This window comes from Fundulus heteroclitus, chromosome 4, assembly GCF_011125445.2.
Source record: "Fundulus heteroclitus isolate FHET01 chromosome 4, MU-UCD_Fhet_4.1, whole genome shotgun sequence".
Taxonomy (NCBI): domain Eukaryota; kingdom Metazoa; phylum Chordata; class Actinopteri; order Cyprinodontiformes; family Fundulidae; genus Fundulus; species Fundulus heteroclitus.
The window spans coordinates 16,503,479-16,520,435 of NC_046364.1; the positions used below are offsets into that span (position 1 = coordinate 16,503,479).

At 41.9% G+C, this 16,957-nt stretch overlaps 1 protein-coding gene across 1 annotated transcript in view; it reads right to left on the reverse strand.

The window, feature by feature from the left end:
- neo1a (neogenin 1a) overlaps positions 1 to 16,957 on the reverse strand; it is a 220,978-nt gene that overhangs the window by 74,280 nt on the left and 129,741 nt on the right. The window contains exon 5 of the mRNA XM_012850873.3: positions 16,500 to 16,636. Within this exon, the coding sequence (XP_012706327.2) occupies positions 16,500 to 16,636 (137 nt within the window). The remainder of the gene's footprint in view (positions 1 to 16,499; positions 16,637 to 16,957) is intronic.

Consider the following 16,957-nt stretch of genomic DNA (forward strand, 5'->3'; position numbering starts at 1 on the left):
GGAAGGAGATATTTGATCTGCTGGGGCGATACGGTGCCTCATCAATCTGTCCAGGAACAAGGTCAGAGGGAGCGCCAGGCCCAGGCCTCGTCCTCTCTCTATAATTGGACTGTACATGTTGGGGGGTGGGGGGGGGGGGAAGAGATGCGGCGTGCATGTGTGTTTTCTGCACACGTGCATTTACAGCCTCTGTGCATTCCGCGATAAGCTGCGACCTCGCTGACCACAATTTAAATGAGTGTTTTGTTGCCGTGTTGCAGCATCTAAAGCTTTCCCATCATCCTCCTGGGCTCTCTGATAGTGAGTTATTAGCACCTAATTTTCGGTGATTCACACAAGCTGATTGGTTATTAGCAGCAGTGGGAGGACAAGGTCCATCTTTTCTTTAATACAGTGCAGCAGCAGGTTACGAGGTCAAGTCTTCCCTCCCCTGATTGATGTAGCAGTGACTAATTTATTCAGACATACAGGCATTATTAGATACTGCGATTCTTCATCCACTCAAGGCAAACAAGTTTGGCTCTAAAATTTGAAGGAGGAACAATTCCTTCAGATACAGGACTGCCGTGCTGGAAAGTAAGCTTTTTTTTTTCCTTTGAACTGAAGATGCACTCTGCACATCTGTTGTGTATTTTCCTGCTCTACTCGCAGCACATGGAGCAAAGCTGGAGGGGGAGAAGCAGCTCAATAGAACTTGAACAAGAAACAATAGCAAAATGTTCCCTCCGTTTTATACAGTAAACACCAGAAATGTGAGCGAGGGGAACGCGTGGGGTGGTTGGTGGGAAGTTCAACTCGGATCAGGTCAACGTATTTAAAATGTGCCAAATCAGAGTAAAAGGCATTCGAAGGTAGTATTTGGTTCTTTTCAATCAACATTAACTCTTTTAGCAGCAACTCATTTCAATATAATCCATGATTGATGGTTCAGGTTTTAATTAGAGATGCAGTGATACGATACCCAGATCGGATATTGGCTCCAATATTGACTAATTAGCTGGATCGGATATCGGATGAATGATGCCGATCCAGTCATTTCTTTTTTTTAACAATATCATATACAGCAATACAGATATTTGCTACAAGTCTGCTATATGCTATATGGACTATACAAGTTTGCTATTTGGAATCATTTCAAACTTGATACGCCAACAAGTCTGACTGCAACATGCAATGCAAGATGCCAGGGGTGGCGATTAAATTGGTAAATTTTACACCACAAACTTAAACAAGCAGAACCCTTTTTAAATAATACTTTTTGTCGAGCCTGATGCCTTTACTCATATGACAAGGTATACGGTTCATTAATTTTAAAATGGTATTGGATCGTATCGGTAAACGGCCCATACATTCAGCCAAGTTATCGTATCTGGTAATGGCCGATATGTTCAGCCAAGGTATCGGTATCAGATTGGATCGGTACATCTCTAATTTTAATCCACGTCATGTCATATTATATATATATATATATATATATATATATTTAAATACACAAATACGCACACATTTGAATAATTATAGAATCTAGTGTTCTGCACAATTACATTATAAAGTTACATTTATTCAGATCAGAATTAATTGTGCTATAGAAGCAATTAGTGATCATCATTGTTGCTATAAAATTCAAATTTCAACATATTTTTGGTTCTTTTTTCAAGAAATAACTATGGCATATCGGTATTGTACTGCAACTCTTTAAAATTGTAATTTTTATGTATTGTTATGGTTACTATTAACGAATAAGATCGAACATTAAAACATGTGAACTTATTAAAGGCTTAATTCAAGTGTATTATCTGAGACATGAAATTAGGCCCATCACTTCTGTTATGAAATGAGTTCAAATTCAAATTCTTTGATTTATGCATGTGATTATGTAAAATCATTACTGTAATGAAACTCATTGATTTTTTAATATTTAACACTACACAAGTAATTCAAAAGTATCATGACTCTGAGGAAATACATTCAAATTCAAATTATTTTTCCTCATGCAAGTAATTATGGAAAGTCTAAACTGTGATTAAATTCTAATTTACATTTATTGTTTTACACATAATTATGGAACATCATCGATATCTTGGATGTCTTAAAGCTACGTGATATGAGTGAAGTTTGAGCACTTTCAAAAGTCTTGAAAACGCTGCATGAGAGCTGAAGGATTCTCAAGGATTCTCAAGGACCCGTGCACACAGCCACCAGATGCGGAAAAGGTGTTTATGAGTGTCAGTTTGGTGGATAAACAGCAGTGGCTCAGATTTAAAATAAACGTACAAGTCCCTTGTAATTTACCCCATTAGTAAAAAGAAACTGTGACTGTGTTTCCTCGCTAAGATTTTTGTACAGCTGAAGTAGAACAAGGCTGATGGCAGACTGGTAATTTGCTGAGAGCAAACACTAAAGATGATCACAAATGTTTGCCATAATTATCAGCGATGTTTGAAACGCAGATAACTCTCACCTGTTCCAGGTTGACTTTAGCGTCGCCTCCTCTTTTTCATGTTTCTATGTTTCTATGTTTTTTTTTTTTTTACATAATACATTTTTGTTTCTGTAAAGACCAGCTACTCAGGTTACGTTTCTAAAAAGAAGATCCAAACATTTCCTTTGATTTTTTTTTTTTTTTGCAATAAATGTGATAATGCTGCTAATCCAAATATATGGGTGTGATAAAATGAACTCAATAAACAGTGCCATCGTTAATCTCAATTATTTGTATGAGAATAAATCACTTTTACAAATCTCAGGACCGCGACTTCTTTAGTCCAATAAAAATTAATGGCTTCTCCAGATGGATGAAAGGTTTCCGGCGAACGAAGACCCGATGCAGAAAATGCAATCCAGTCGGAGGTGATCCCAGGACGATAGTGAATCTTCTTTTGGCATAAATACACAACTTAACCTCTGGCCTTCTGTACAGTATGTTGCATTTTTTTTTTTCATGTTGCTTCCAGAAGCGGCGGAACACCGGCAGATAGCCCCTCAGAGCACACAAGCCTCCCGTCTCCATGATTAATACGTGGCCGGATGGTTTGTGCGAGCTGCTGTGATGAATTCTGAAGACTGACACATGGAATGGTAATGAGGACGGTGACGCTTCAGACCGCCATGACAGCCATCACCCTTGCTGTGCCGTATGTGTGAGGTGCGCCGTTCCCCCGCAGAGGTGTGTGCGTTTGAGGTGTGAATAATGTCTTTCGCAGTGTGCCGTCCTCTGGATATTTGCCTTAAGTAGGTGTGCAGCGGAGACAGGAGGAATGCTTGATTTCCTTTGGCGTGTCAGGAACACGGCTCGGAAAGCAGCGGTGAGCCGGTGCTTGTGTGTGTGTGGACAGTTTTCAGCATGGACGCTTGTTTTTTTTTTTTTTTTTTTTACCCCTTCTCTGATGCTGCCGTGGGCTGCGAGTGTTAAAAGTGGCTGCTGATGCATCTGAACATATGTTCCTGTACATTCATGCTGTCCCCGCCTGTGCATGCTCATGCGGGGGATTGGCTTTACATCCCAGCCTCTTCCTGTCAGCATTCGAGTCGACGCTGCTACGTATATGTGCTTGTTCCAAGCCCACGTCGGGTGTTGATGGAAACCGGGACCCACAGCCTCCCTTTATCCACCCCTCCTCTGTCAGGTTCATGACTCTGTATCTACTTCATAACCCCCCCCCCCCCCAAACACTTAATCTTTCTATAACTCCCCGCCTATCTCTCGATCTTCAGCCCTCGCCTCTCTCTCACCATCTAAGCAGCCATGCACCATTTTCTCTAAATGGAGTTCAGACATTTGGAACCTATTGGACTGAGCAATGAGGAGGAACGCCTAAATATACCAATTTAGCTTTTGGGGGGGGGGGGGGTGGTTGCAGGAAACATTCAGGGCTCAGCGGAGGGAAATGTGTGTTGGTTTGTGTGGCTCTTAGTGCAACAACCTGCATAATAACCATCTTTAAATAGCCATTTCTATTTCTTGTGCCTATTGCGGCAAATTACCTTGCAAATGTGCTCCGAAAGGCGTGAACTTTTTTCACATTTTCTCACGTTACAAGCGCAGACATCCCTGTATTTTATTTGGATTTTTGGTCATAGACCAAGCTAAGGCATAACTCTGGAGTTGGAGGAAAGTCATAAATTGTCTTCTAAATGTTTTTACAAATAAAATCAGAAGACCCTTGGTCTGCTTGTTGTTCAGCCCCGCTTTCTCAGGTACTTCTAAAAACAATCCAGTAAAACCAAAATTGGGCTGCAGTGGATATGTGTTGTGCTAACAACCTCTGAGCTGTTCTGTTTCTGGCCTCAGAGGGTTGTTAGAGAACATTAGTGAACAAACAGCATCATGAAGACAGCAGACAGGTCAGGGAGAAAGATGTCTAAAGGTTTACAGTAGGGTTAGGTTATAATCTCAGAGCTCTGCTCAGTCCATCATCTGCAGATAGACAGAACTTTGCACAACTACAAACCTGCCCACCTAAGCTGAAAGGCTGGGCAAGGAAATCATTACACAAGAGTAGCAGCCATGAGGATCATGGCTACTCTGGAGGAGCTGCAGAGATCTATTGCCCAAGTACCAGAACCCTTTGACAGGTTACATGTTAGTCGCTGAGTCTCCAATTATGGATTTCCTAAGAGAGTGGCAAGAAGAAACAAAGCTAAGGGAACATCTGTTTGCAGCTTGCCACAAACCATGTAGAGGACATAGCAAACATCTGATCAGACAAAACCAAAATGTAACATTTTGAGCTTCATGATAAATGCCATGTGTGGTGAGAAACTGACACTCCACATAACCCTGAACATGGCATCCCTATGGCGAAACAAGGTGGTGGCAGCATCATGCTGTGGGGACACTTTTCTTCAGTGGGGGCAAAATGCATGTCAATAAAGCAAGGACGCCTGTTAGAGGATGAAAAAGACTTGAGACAGGCTACAGCCAGAGCTACACTGAAATGGTTCGGATCAAGGCATGTTTAGGTCTTAAGAGTGGCCCAGTCAAAGTCTGCACCTCAGCAGCTAATAATCAGTGGCAACACTTTAAAAACTGATGTTTACAGATGATCTAACGCCAGTCAAACTTTGCCTGAGCTACTCTGGAAGGAAGGGTAGGTTAAAAAAAGTAGTAAAGCTAGTCGAGGCTAAACTTGCAGCTGTAAATGCAACAAAACTACTAAACACTGACTGGTGTAATGATGATGGGGCTGAATGCACTTCGTTTTTATTTATGAAAAATGTCTCGCTTTTTCTTTCACTTCACAATTGTCCACTAACTTGTGTTGGTCTTTCGCATTACAACCTAATATGAAACACATCAGCGTTTGTGGCTGTAAAGAGGCAAAAGAATTCAATTGGGTTCCGTTCAATATTTGTAAAGCAAGCAGTTCGCACCACGTCATGTAAAGGCACTTCACAACAGGGAAAAAAGTCAATTCAAGTAAATCCTACACACTGATTTCAAGTCAAATACACACATTACAGTCGATCCTGGTTTTCAAACATCGTAGCCAAGTTTAGTTTCAAGAGGTGCAAATACTTGCGTATGGCATTAAAATACTATAAAATGTTGGGGGGGGGGGCATAGCTGGTCAACTGAGAGCCGTCTCTGATCATCAAACTCAGATCTGTCTGCAGCTATTCCTCGCTGTTTTAATTCTCTGCATCCAGTAATTGGCGGTAATGTCGCCAGATCAAGAACGCCGTACGCGCCATCAAAAGCACGGCCTGTTTCTGTTTCTCTCCCTGAATCACCAGATGAGAAAGAACAAGAGTGTGAGTCCCTCTAAATGAGCAAAGCTGTATCTGGAACACAAACGATCATCTTTAATGAAAGAGAAATCTTGACAGAGCGAGAATAAAACAACAACAAAGGAAATTCTGATATAAAAGCAAAGAGAGAAAGGAAGAAAAAAAGAAAATCATCAATACGGATCTGAAAGAGGGAGAGCGGCTGAAAGGACTCCAGAAGAAGTACTTGGGGGCTGGTATTATCTCCCAAGCCTGTAGCTTAGTAAAAGAAGCTTTAATGCAGACTGACTCCAGCGAACTACTGAGAAAGGACCACTAAAAGGTCAGGCGTGTGTCTTACTGTGAGCTTGTTAAAACAAAACCCTGTAGGATTCCCCTAAAGGGATTCTGAGCAGATTATTTTACTTAAAGCTTCACTGGCATTTAGAAGCAAACTGAACAGAGACGGAGAGAAGGTCCAGCCGCGTTTAATTGGCCGCTAATAAAAATGTCTCAGTCAGAAACCGATGAAAGATGCTGTTTATTGGGTTGAATCATAAAATAATAAAAAAAAGTAATCTCTAGTGGTCGTATTTTCCAAAGGGTATATGAACCTTTGTGTGTCCAGCCTTATAAGTTGTTTTTTTTTTTCTTTCTCCTTCTTACCATCTCAGTAAAAACAAGCAGCTTGGGCAGTAAAGCCTCAAAGACAACGCTTGGTGTTTGCATTCCTGCTCAATGAGCAGATGATGCCAGAGGCAGACTCAGAGAGAGAGAAGCACTTCAGTCTCTTTCTGGAGGCCTTCATGGACTCCCGATGCTTCGAAAATTACAAGAACTGAGTGAAAGCAGATGCATGAGGTTTGTCGGAGACGTGCCGCGACAAAGCCCGCGGAGGCTGGCACAAAGAGGGCTCTTTGACGCGCCTTCAGAGTGCAGCTCTTCAACAGCACATCTCTATGCTGATCACTGGAGACAGCGCTGAAAGTATGAAAAACTTAAAAAAAAAAAAAACTGAAGAAAATAAATAAAATCACATCATACTGTTTATCGCAACATTTGTTTGCATCAGTTTATTTGAAATGTTACACTGCTGTCTGCAATAAGAGAATCCCTGCGTATATCTGATGCATACAGTGGAGTTTTCAACAGCTCATCGCTCAGTTTCTCAGCCATGAATGTCCAGGTGAGAAACTGCAGGGAGGGGAAGGTGTGTGTGTGTGAGTGAGTGTGTGTGTATCTGTTGGCTGAAGTTGTGCGGCAACTTGGGGAGAAGACAATGGCTCGGTTTGTATCAATTTTGAGGCAGATGAGTATTGAAGAGTTCATTCTTTTAGTACTGATCAGAGTATTGATTGTGGTGACAGCCTTGGGATCACGGTACACAGCAGACAGGTCAGAGAAAAGTGACGTGAAGGGCTCTAAAACAGGGTTCAGTTACAAATAGCGACGCTAGCCTTGAACAACTAAAAGAGCATTGTTAACTCCACCATCTAATAAACCTAAGATGACATGGCTGTCTGTCTAAACTGACGGGCCGGGCAGGGATAGCAATAATCAGAGAGGCAGCCAATGGTAACTAAGCAGGAGGTGCAGAGATCCACAGCTCAGGAGGGGGGAATCTGTCCCCCCCAAAAACATCTGCTGTTTATTGAGGACAGGGTAGAAAACAGTGTTGAAAGAAAACCAGAAGTCCCATATAATGTTTATAAGAAACCATGCAGAGGACACAACAAACATGTGGAAGAAGGTGTTCTGGTCAGATGAACGCCAGACAATGAGGTTTTATCTAGAGAACATACACCCTGAACACATCATACCCACAGAGGTGACAGCCTCATGGTGTGGGAAAGTTTTTAGTCAGCAGGTATAGGAGAAGCAGGCTGACAGTTGATAAAAAAAAAAGATGGTCTGAGCTACATACAGGGTAATCCTGCAAGAACAACAACTAGAGAGCGCAAAAAGAACTTGCAGCAAGGACGACGACTCTAAACACACAGCTAGAGGTACGGAGGGATGGTTTAGAGCAAAGCATATTCAGGGGTTAGAATGGTCTAGTCAAAGTCCAGACCTAAATCCAACTGACAGGTGGCGGCAGGACTTGAAAATGTAACAAAATAAATCAGTGTATATATACCATGTGAAACAGGGAGAGACATAACCACCATAAAGAATCAGTTATAATGCCAGCAAAACGGCATACTACAAAGTAACGGCTAAGGAGATAGAATATAAATACACGGTACTAATTTTATAAAAAAATAAACACTTTTTTTTTTAAACTTTGAATTATTTTTCTTATACTTAACAACTATGCCCTCCCGATAAAATACATTCCAGTTCGTTGTGGTAAAGCTTAAGCGGTGTGAATACTTTTAGAGGGCACCTGTGTTTAAAGCAAACCCCCGATTTTTAAGAGATTCATCGAAAAAACAAACAAAAAGAGCCTCAAAGCAGTCAAAAAACGTCCAATCAGAGCACTTGTCCATCAGTTTTAGTCAATCAACGGGTGTTTCACTCCTGCGCTGACGCAGCAGATGAGAAGCGGCGCGCTGGATCAGGATCCAGAACAGCAGCTGACGAGCAGACGCACCGCTGCAAAAGCCCCACTTAAGATTTATTAAAATACCCCGGTAAATAAGGTCGCGTGTAAATGTGCCTGTAGCTGGAAAAAAACCAAAAAAACAACAACAACAGCTGCGGTGACGGCAGCGAGCACACAGACGGGGAATCAGACCGACACACCTGGCTGAGATCAACACACTCCCCGAGAGAAAAGAGGAAAGATGTGCGTGTGCCAGGTCGATCAGATTAGATCTCTTTAAATAGCAGCATGGAAAGTTTGTTTCAGCCAAAATGAAAGCGCTCCGTGACACCAGCGGAGGGGGAGGGGGGGCGCGAGGACCGAGAGCCAAAGCCTCCACAAGATTATTATCAAATCCGTACTTCACGCACACATCGTTTACAGGGAACCGGTTCAGGGTCCATACAGGGGAAAACAACCCGATCAGAGAAATAAAACTACCGCTAGAGCGCAATGCCGACTTCAGTAGTGTACTTTTTGTAATTACCTTTTGCAGTGCTGGGAAAACACGAGGACGACACGAAGTAGGCTAAAAGCTTTCAAATACGTCATGCCCTGATGCAGAAAAAAATAAAATAAATCAAAAACAGATGAAAAACAAACCCATTCACAGCTGTCACTGTGAAGATGGATAGAAAGGGATTTTTTTTTTAAAGGCCAATACATGCAGAACAGAGACATTTGTTCTCTCTCCCAGAGCTGCAAGAACAAAATGACATTATTCTGTTCCTCGAGCCCAGGTTAGGGAGTTCTTATATCTTTGTTATTGCCGCCTGCTCTTTGCAGGCCCTTTTTCCTGAGTGTCCGAGTGGTGATCCACAAGAGTCCTTGTGAATTCTTTAAAATACGCTGGTCAGACTGACCTTTCTTCCTGTTCTTGCAGCCTTGAGTGAAAAAAAACAAAGTTTTAGCAGAGTACCCACAGGTCTTATGGATAACAACATCTGAATTATCACTTGTTAAAGCCAAGGTGATGTCAAAAAAAATAAAAGCCACTGGGCAGAATGGCATCAGTGGGAGAGTTTCAAGGCAAAAGCGACTGCCGGGCAAAAAGAACACCAATGAACGTCTCACCAAAAAAAAAAAAAACATTGTGATGATCCCCAAGACGTTTAGAAAGAGATTCTGTGCACTGAAGAGGGGAACCTTTTTTGAAAGATGTCCTTTCAAGCCTGGGCTTAAATCCGAGTGAGAAGCTGTAGGCTGGTAATGCTCAAAACCCCTCCACGTTTGGACTGCAATAAACCTTTGTCTGATATTAAATGTGTTAAATGATCTGACTCATTTAAGTGCGACAAAAAAAAGCAAAAACAAAAGAATCTATGAGGGGGCAAATACATTTTATCAATCCCGTTTCTACCAAATGTTGCTATTTTCAAAGTTTTTTTTCTGCCTTTTTAGTAACTTTAAAAACAAGGTAAAAACACCGGTAATGGCCATGGCTGTTAATCCAGAGCACACAGCTCAACTGAAAGACTTTTATGGGGGGCAGGGATTTCCTGCATGGCAGCCCAGCACATGGAAAGAACAATTTAGTTGATGACCTGATAGCAGGAGGGCACGATAGATGCGGACCACTGACTTGGAACCCCATAAAACTGGTAACAAACAGGTCATAGACTATTTTTGTATAGAGCACACACGCCCACACACACACACACACACACACACACACACACACACACAGTCCAGGTCTGGGTGGTTCCCAAGTCACGCACGACCATAATCAAAAGCTGCTGCGTCCTCTAGCCTCATTTATTCTCTTCCCAGCTCTAATAGTGGGTGAGATGTCAAAGCAAAGTCATCCTCTGAACAACACACTCACACACACATATCCGTGTTTTAAATACAAAGTGAGGACCATGTCTTGACTTCCATTCATTTTCAACTTAGTCCTAAACCCAACCACTAGACCAAAAAAAAAAAGCTCCTCACTTTACATCAAAGTCCTCATTTAACTAGTATTTTGAGCAAAAATTTTCTCACTCAGCTGCAAGTACGAGTGTACACACAAACGCACACAGTTATCACAGAAACACATACAAGTGTGTCAACACCACACATGGGGCCCTGAGATATGACTCGAGTGGCCTGAATGCTACTGTTAACACTCATTTAGAGCGTCGGGGTCTTATGAAACCTCCTGTCTGCTGGCGGGTCTGCTGCAGGATAATTACGAGATTTTTATTAGCTCAACAAAACAATGAGCCAAATCCTCTTAGACACACTGATGTCATGATAGCAATTATTAGGAAGACAAGCCACAATTGCTGTTCAATGAGTACCGCCTATTTGTGAAATACCCAGAGACGTAGTATTCTCTGAAGCATTTCTGTTATCCTGTTTGTTGTAGCTAGATATGAGATTCATAGCAAATAAAACGGTCTGGTGTAAATTCATTTTGAATCCTGAATTAGCTTTGGCCCGAGAGCCTTCCGAGTTACTCCGCTCTGGTATGAATTTCATTACCTTACCGATTAGGATAATTATTTCTAATTGTGGATTTTTCCCAGCAGTAGCGCACTGCTCTACTGCAATGGTTCAGTTTTGCGAGCATTGCTTAAATATCACTTTCCTGTGGCTGTGGAATAAGCCCAGATTATGACCCCTCCACCGCCGTGCTTAAGGGTTTGTATGCCTTATGTTTTGACATCATGGTTTAACATCTGATGTTATTCAGTTGAGGCTTCATCTACCCGACACCAGCTCAGGGTCAGATTTGTATTTTATTTTAACACATCAAACAAAAAAGTTGGAGGAGGGTGTACCTATATTTGACCTTCACTGATGATACCGGAAGTAGAGGAACGTTGACAATGTACCCATAAAGTCTAGGAAAAATGAAAAACTAATGGGTGCTTTTCCTGAGGTTGGGCTAAGAAATGTTTCTGAGTTATTTATTTTTTATTGACATTCATGGAGGCTTGAAATGAAACGTAAGTCCTCTTTTGAATAACCGCGCATACGCAAGACCATCTTACCTGTTCTTCTGCTCATCAGGGGTATCGTATGAAGAATTCTCCCAAATCCACTCTGGTCTTATTTTTTTTCTACTGAGGCCTTCCTCTTCTTCTCATAAACTTGTACACTGTTTGCTTCTGGTGAGTCACCATTGGAGATACATTTTCAAAGTATACGGTGAGAGCAGCTGAGCTATAATAAACGGCTAACGCCGAAGCTAACCGGATACATGAGCACTAGAAGTGTGCATGCGCAGCCAGAAAGCGTTAACCAAAAAAAGAACATGCACGCACATTGGCCTTACATGAGGGTGTCAGATAAGGCAATCCCCCCGAAACTTGAGGGACAGAAGGGGGTGACAGCAGGACGACAAATAAAGGCATCTGATTGGTTCTTTCAATTCAGACCGAATGACAGGATTAAGTTTTTACAGGCCCACAGATCTCACAGAGAAACAATTTTTTGACCTCCTTTTTCAGAATATATAATGTATTGACTATTGTCAGGAGGTTAGGACCATTTCACCCAGTATAACAAAAAGTGTTGCTGAACAGGATTACCATCTATAGCTTCAAAAGAATGAAAAGTTGCTATCTGCAACAGCCACCTATCCTGGAACGGCCAAATATTTCTTGAAATGCAGTTGGGTGGGCGACACAAAATTAGCACCCACGTAGCTCTTGTTATAAATTTAGGGTTTTTCTGCTGCAAGGTGAACCTCCAACCCCCATCCTAAAGTGTTGTGCCGCCTCTAACAGGCTTCCCTCCATGATTGCCCTGTAAATGCTAATGGGACTTCCTGTGACTTTCTTTCAGCAATGGCTTTCTTCTGGTCGCAAGCAGGTTCGTGGAGTCCCCAGTTATATTTGTCCAAGAGATTTTCCAACCTAAGCTAGGGAACTCTAAAGCTCCTCCAGAGCTCCCAGGGCCCTATTGGTGGCTTCTATGATTAAGGCTTTCCCTATCTGGCCGATTGCCATTTATGCTCTCGGTCCAGCTAAACAAATTTTGTTTAGAGCCACAAAAGTTACACATCTCTTTGAAACAAGAGCTTGTTTTTATAGTATACTGAATGAATAGTTTTTAAAATAAAAGATCAACAGTTTTTATTATTTAACCATCAGTATTTTTATGTTTAGGTTTAATGCATTTTCTTCAATTGCACATTTGATTTCCACAGCAAATGGCATCAAAAAATATGAAAAAGCAAGTCATTTGCAACCTATTGACAAAAGATACTTCATGCATCTATAGTAAAATATTCTATACACCATTAGTTTCTTTCTTTCTGGAAATGTTATGCATTTTGCAGAACTAAATGCATCCTAAAGCTAGCAATTTTAAATTACCTTCACATTTAGAAACATTGACCAATTTTACCCCCGTGCATTTTTGGTCTAAGTTTTGAAGAGCCAAAGCTGAAGGTGTACAGAGCCACAGGTTGCAGAGCCCTGGTTTAGGTGGACGACCGTGTGTTGTTGGGTTTCCAGCTGTTTTTTTTCTTTAATTTTTTTGGGACGTATTGAAGAGTGTTCAGTGATATTGTTTTGTAACTGTGCTAGACTACATGTTCCTTGGTCTCCATGATGCTGTTTGCTCCCTAATGCTCTCTAACAAACCTCTGAGGCCTTCACAGGAGAGCTAGATTTATAATTTTGATCACAATTATTTACCCACAGATGGAATCTCTAACCTGGTAATCTGAGACCTCTGTAGGCAACTGGTTCCACTGAATTATATTTAGATCAGATTAAAGTTGGTTGAATACATATGGACGACATGCATTTCAGATATTTTATCTGTTATAGATAGAAGCACATATCCTTCTACTTCCACCTTACGAATTTGCTCCTTTGTGATGGTGTATCACATAAAAATCCTCATAAAACACACCGTTTGTGACGGTAACATGACAAAATGTGACCAAGCCGAAAGAATATGAATATTTTTGCGAGGCACAGATTGTAAATAAAGATCCGAGCTGAGGTTCTAACAATCATACATTTATTTGTGCGGTTGTGTGCATATATGAATGTCTTGTGTATTTCTTCCTCCAAACATATATGCACCAGCTGTGCGACAGACCCTCCAGATATCTCCGGGCAGAACCCAACAGTTCCCGAGCAGCTGCCATCCTGCATCTATTCTTCTACCAACCAGTCCATTGTTTATGAAAAGCGTCTTGCAGTAAACACACAATTTCCTCTTGTTACTCCAGAAAAAAAAAGCCCCCCGAGGGGTTTTAGTGGAAGTCAATCATGGAAAACATTGTTTGTTGATAGTATAGATTCAAACCACATTGATTTGATTGTCCTTCACAGGAATAAGTACTTATTGAGGGAGTCTGTTGACCTTTTTAGTCCCGCTTTTGTTGTCAAGAGAGCAAATTGACGGCCCAATTTGGCTTGTTTTTGAATGCAATTGAAACAAAGGCGATTGGCCCTGAGTGTACAACATGGGAGCTAATCAAAATGTCACTTTCGCACCAAGACAACTGTCCTTCAACAGTATTCCAGGAGTGCTGATCCATCCTCGGCAGTCTTGTCACACTGACGGTGGAGCGTGTGTCAGGGGTCGGGCTGGAGGCAAGGAGGACCGAGGCAGGAATTCTTTTGGCAGACTCCAAGAGTAAAAATGAATGAAGTCAAGTGTCCTCCTGCGACCTGATCCAATTTCCCATTACGGCCTCCTTTAATCGCAGCAGGTGACGGGAAGTGATGAAAGAAGGGCGAGGGGTGACGAGGAGATGAAGGGATTTCGGAAGAAATGGTTGGAGTCATGGAACGATGGGGATGTGTGTGAAATGCACTAAAGCTTCACAATGAGCCTCGGGGTGTTATTTCAAGCCAAATCCCGTTGACTCGCAGCGGTCGGGAAACCCATCCAAATACACACAAGGCAACGGTGCCGGGGGTGCATTTTAATGACAGTCACTGTAAAGTTATTTGGGTTTGTTTAATTTGCGTGTGTGTATGACGCTTAGTCGCGTTCGGGTCTACTCTGAGTGGCTCGCATGCAAGAAATACATCTTGTTTCATTACCTTTGCAACCAAACTCTCTCTGGCTTTGTTTCATGTCTGAGATATGAGTCCAGCGGGCTTTTAATAACCTCATTCCCAAACATAATAAGACAAAATGAGATTGTTTTTGCTGATGGAGGGATGATCTGAGAGTTAGACCTGCAGAGACCCACTGCACTCTCCTCGGCAGCTAATGCAACCCGACTTCGCTGCCCGCCTCTCACTAAATTCCCATTTGTGCGTTCGTTTAGGCAGGGCTGTCACTTTGTTCCTAATGCACCCCAAACGAAGAAGGCACCAACACGTCGGGATATTGTGCGATTTGCCGCCACGACAGGATGATTTAAATCCTGGGGTACTGATTACATGTATAATCACTGCTGCCGATGCAAACGCACAGACGTTCACTTTTTGCTGTTAGTAATTGATGATTTTATGCCAACTTGTTACTCTTCTGTAACAAGTTGTAGAAAAAAAAAAATGTTAATGAAAATCTCAAAGATTTTTCCAGTCCCTATAATAGCTTTTTAAAGAATACACTAGTAAAAAAAAAAACAAAAAAACAGGCACCGGTAGGTAGACTTTACTTGAATGAATGGGGATTTTGATACCTATAACTATTTACATTTGGATTTAATGAAGAGCTGTTTAGTACAAACAGCGCAATGGACCACGGTAGATGTGGTAGAGGAATGGAAACCTGACAAATCGAACCATCATGACCTGCCCGCTTCTGTGTAATTGAATCATTAATTGAAAGGGGGCATGTGTGGCCCGTATTCAAGGACAAAGGCAGCAAATGTAGTATGTGCTGGTAAGATTGGATCCCCCTCTGAGGACCAGAGTACAATTGGCTGTTGCAGACAATTTTCAGAAGGAAATGACAAGCTGCACGACTAAAACGATCTCAACCCCTTTGAAATGGAGATTGGGAAAGATGCGGAAGAACATGGTAGACTACCATTTGGCTGGACGTTCAAAATGGCAAAGGGCTGAGCTAATGTCTAGCTACAGGCTGCTCAAAGACGGTCTAATGTTACCTGTTTTCTACTGTAACGTTTAGAAGACAACTATGGGAAGCCAAGTTATCAGCAAGAAGCTCCAAGATGGAATAAAGGTGTTACAGTTTGCCAGAGAACACATCAATCTGCCTCAAGAGCAATGGTTCAACATTTTATGGACTGATGACAGCAAGGCTGTTCTTCTCTGTCTAGACCTACGTGTCAGACGACTTCAAACACTGAATTAAAGGCACAGGACACCGTGAAGCATTGTGCTGTCAGGCAAATTTATTACATAACAGGGGTCGCTTTGAATTCATTCAAACACTAAAATACTAGGAAAAGTTGCCTTATACTGAGCAGGTACAGTAATAGATGCTTCATTAAGACAACAACCAAGTGTTGAAGCTTGTAGAAAAAATTGCAGATTCCTATACCATAACTTTGTAGATGGATGCCAAATATGACTTTTTTCACATTGTGTGTAATACTGTAGTGTGTAATATTTCCAATGTGTAAAAATAAAAAGCTATTGAAAAGATTTTGAGCTTTACTAATTTTTTATACACACAATTATGTGTGAACAGGTCTAGGATTTTACCACAGAATATGATGATGTCACTCAGTTCAGATTTTTAACTTTTCTGAAACTTTTGGAATCAAACCACTTTCATGGGTGCAGATTCTCCTCCACAAATACAACGTATCAATGAAAGTGTAGGGATTTTTTTGTGTGTCTAACTTTACCCAGTGTGTCGGTCTTGTGGAAATTACAGTATTCTGCAAAATGACCCGAAAATGCAGACATCACCCAGCCAGCCCCCCCACGGACTTCCATTATCTCTGTTCTCAATCTTCTGCTGAATACCGAAAGTGAAGGGTTCCTTCAACCTCGCCTTATCTGCTAGATAAAACACCACGGACTCCCAGAAAAAGCCACATGTAGCAGTCAGACGTGACAAACCAACTCATGGTTAGACACATTTTTTTACGAACAAGCACAAAAAGCAACTTTGCTTATGAAAAGCCTTCAATGGAAGTTTGCCTGTCTGATAAAAGGAGGTTTGCCGTCGGCTCCACGTTTCATCTCCCACCTGGAAAAGGTGTGATTCACCATGGCAACCAATTACTTAGTTTCTTGCATTCTTTCTGGAGCATCTTCTGCATTATATGAATCCACCATTAACTATTGTGAAACAGATTTATTAGCATTGATGCATTTACCTTGAACTGTGAGCTGGGCCTGGGCTTCGATGGTGGCGTTGGAGTTCTCGGCCACGCAGGTGTACGTGCCGGCGTCGTCCTCCGTGATGTTGGAAATCTGCAGGCTGCCGCCTCCCACCACTTCTACACGACCGTCGCTGAAAACAGGGAGACAAAGCGGGACCAAAAATCAGACACGACCAGAAACCTTACCATGTAGACTCAGGGATCCTTTACTACGCCGCTATCCTAAACCTAACAGCGTCAGATACAGGAAGTCTCTAATGAGGAGCGACACGTTTTATTACACTGGGGAAGCATAAAGATGAGGGACGTTCCCCTACCAAGTTATTCCTGAGTAGAAACAAAAGTGTTCTCTGGAGACCAACACTCCCCTACTGACCTGAGTTTGACTCCACATTCTGCCCTCATTTCTTTTGCGCCGTCACAACAGCTATAAATAAATAAAATATGCTAAA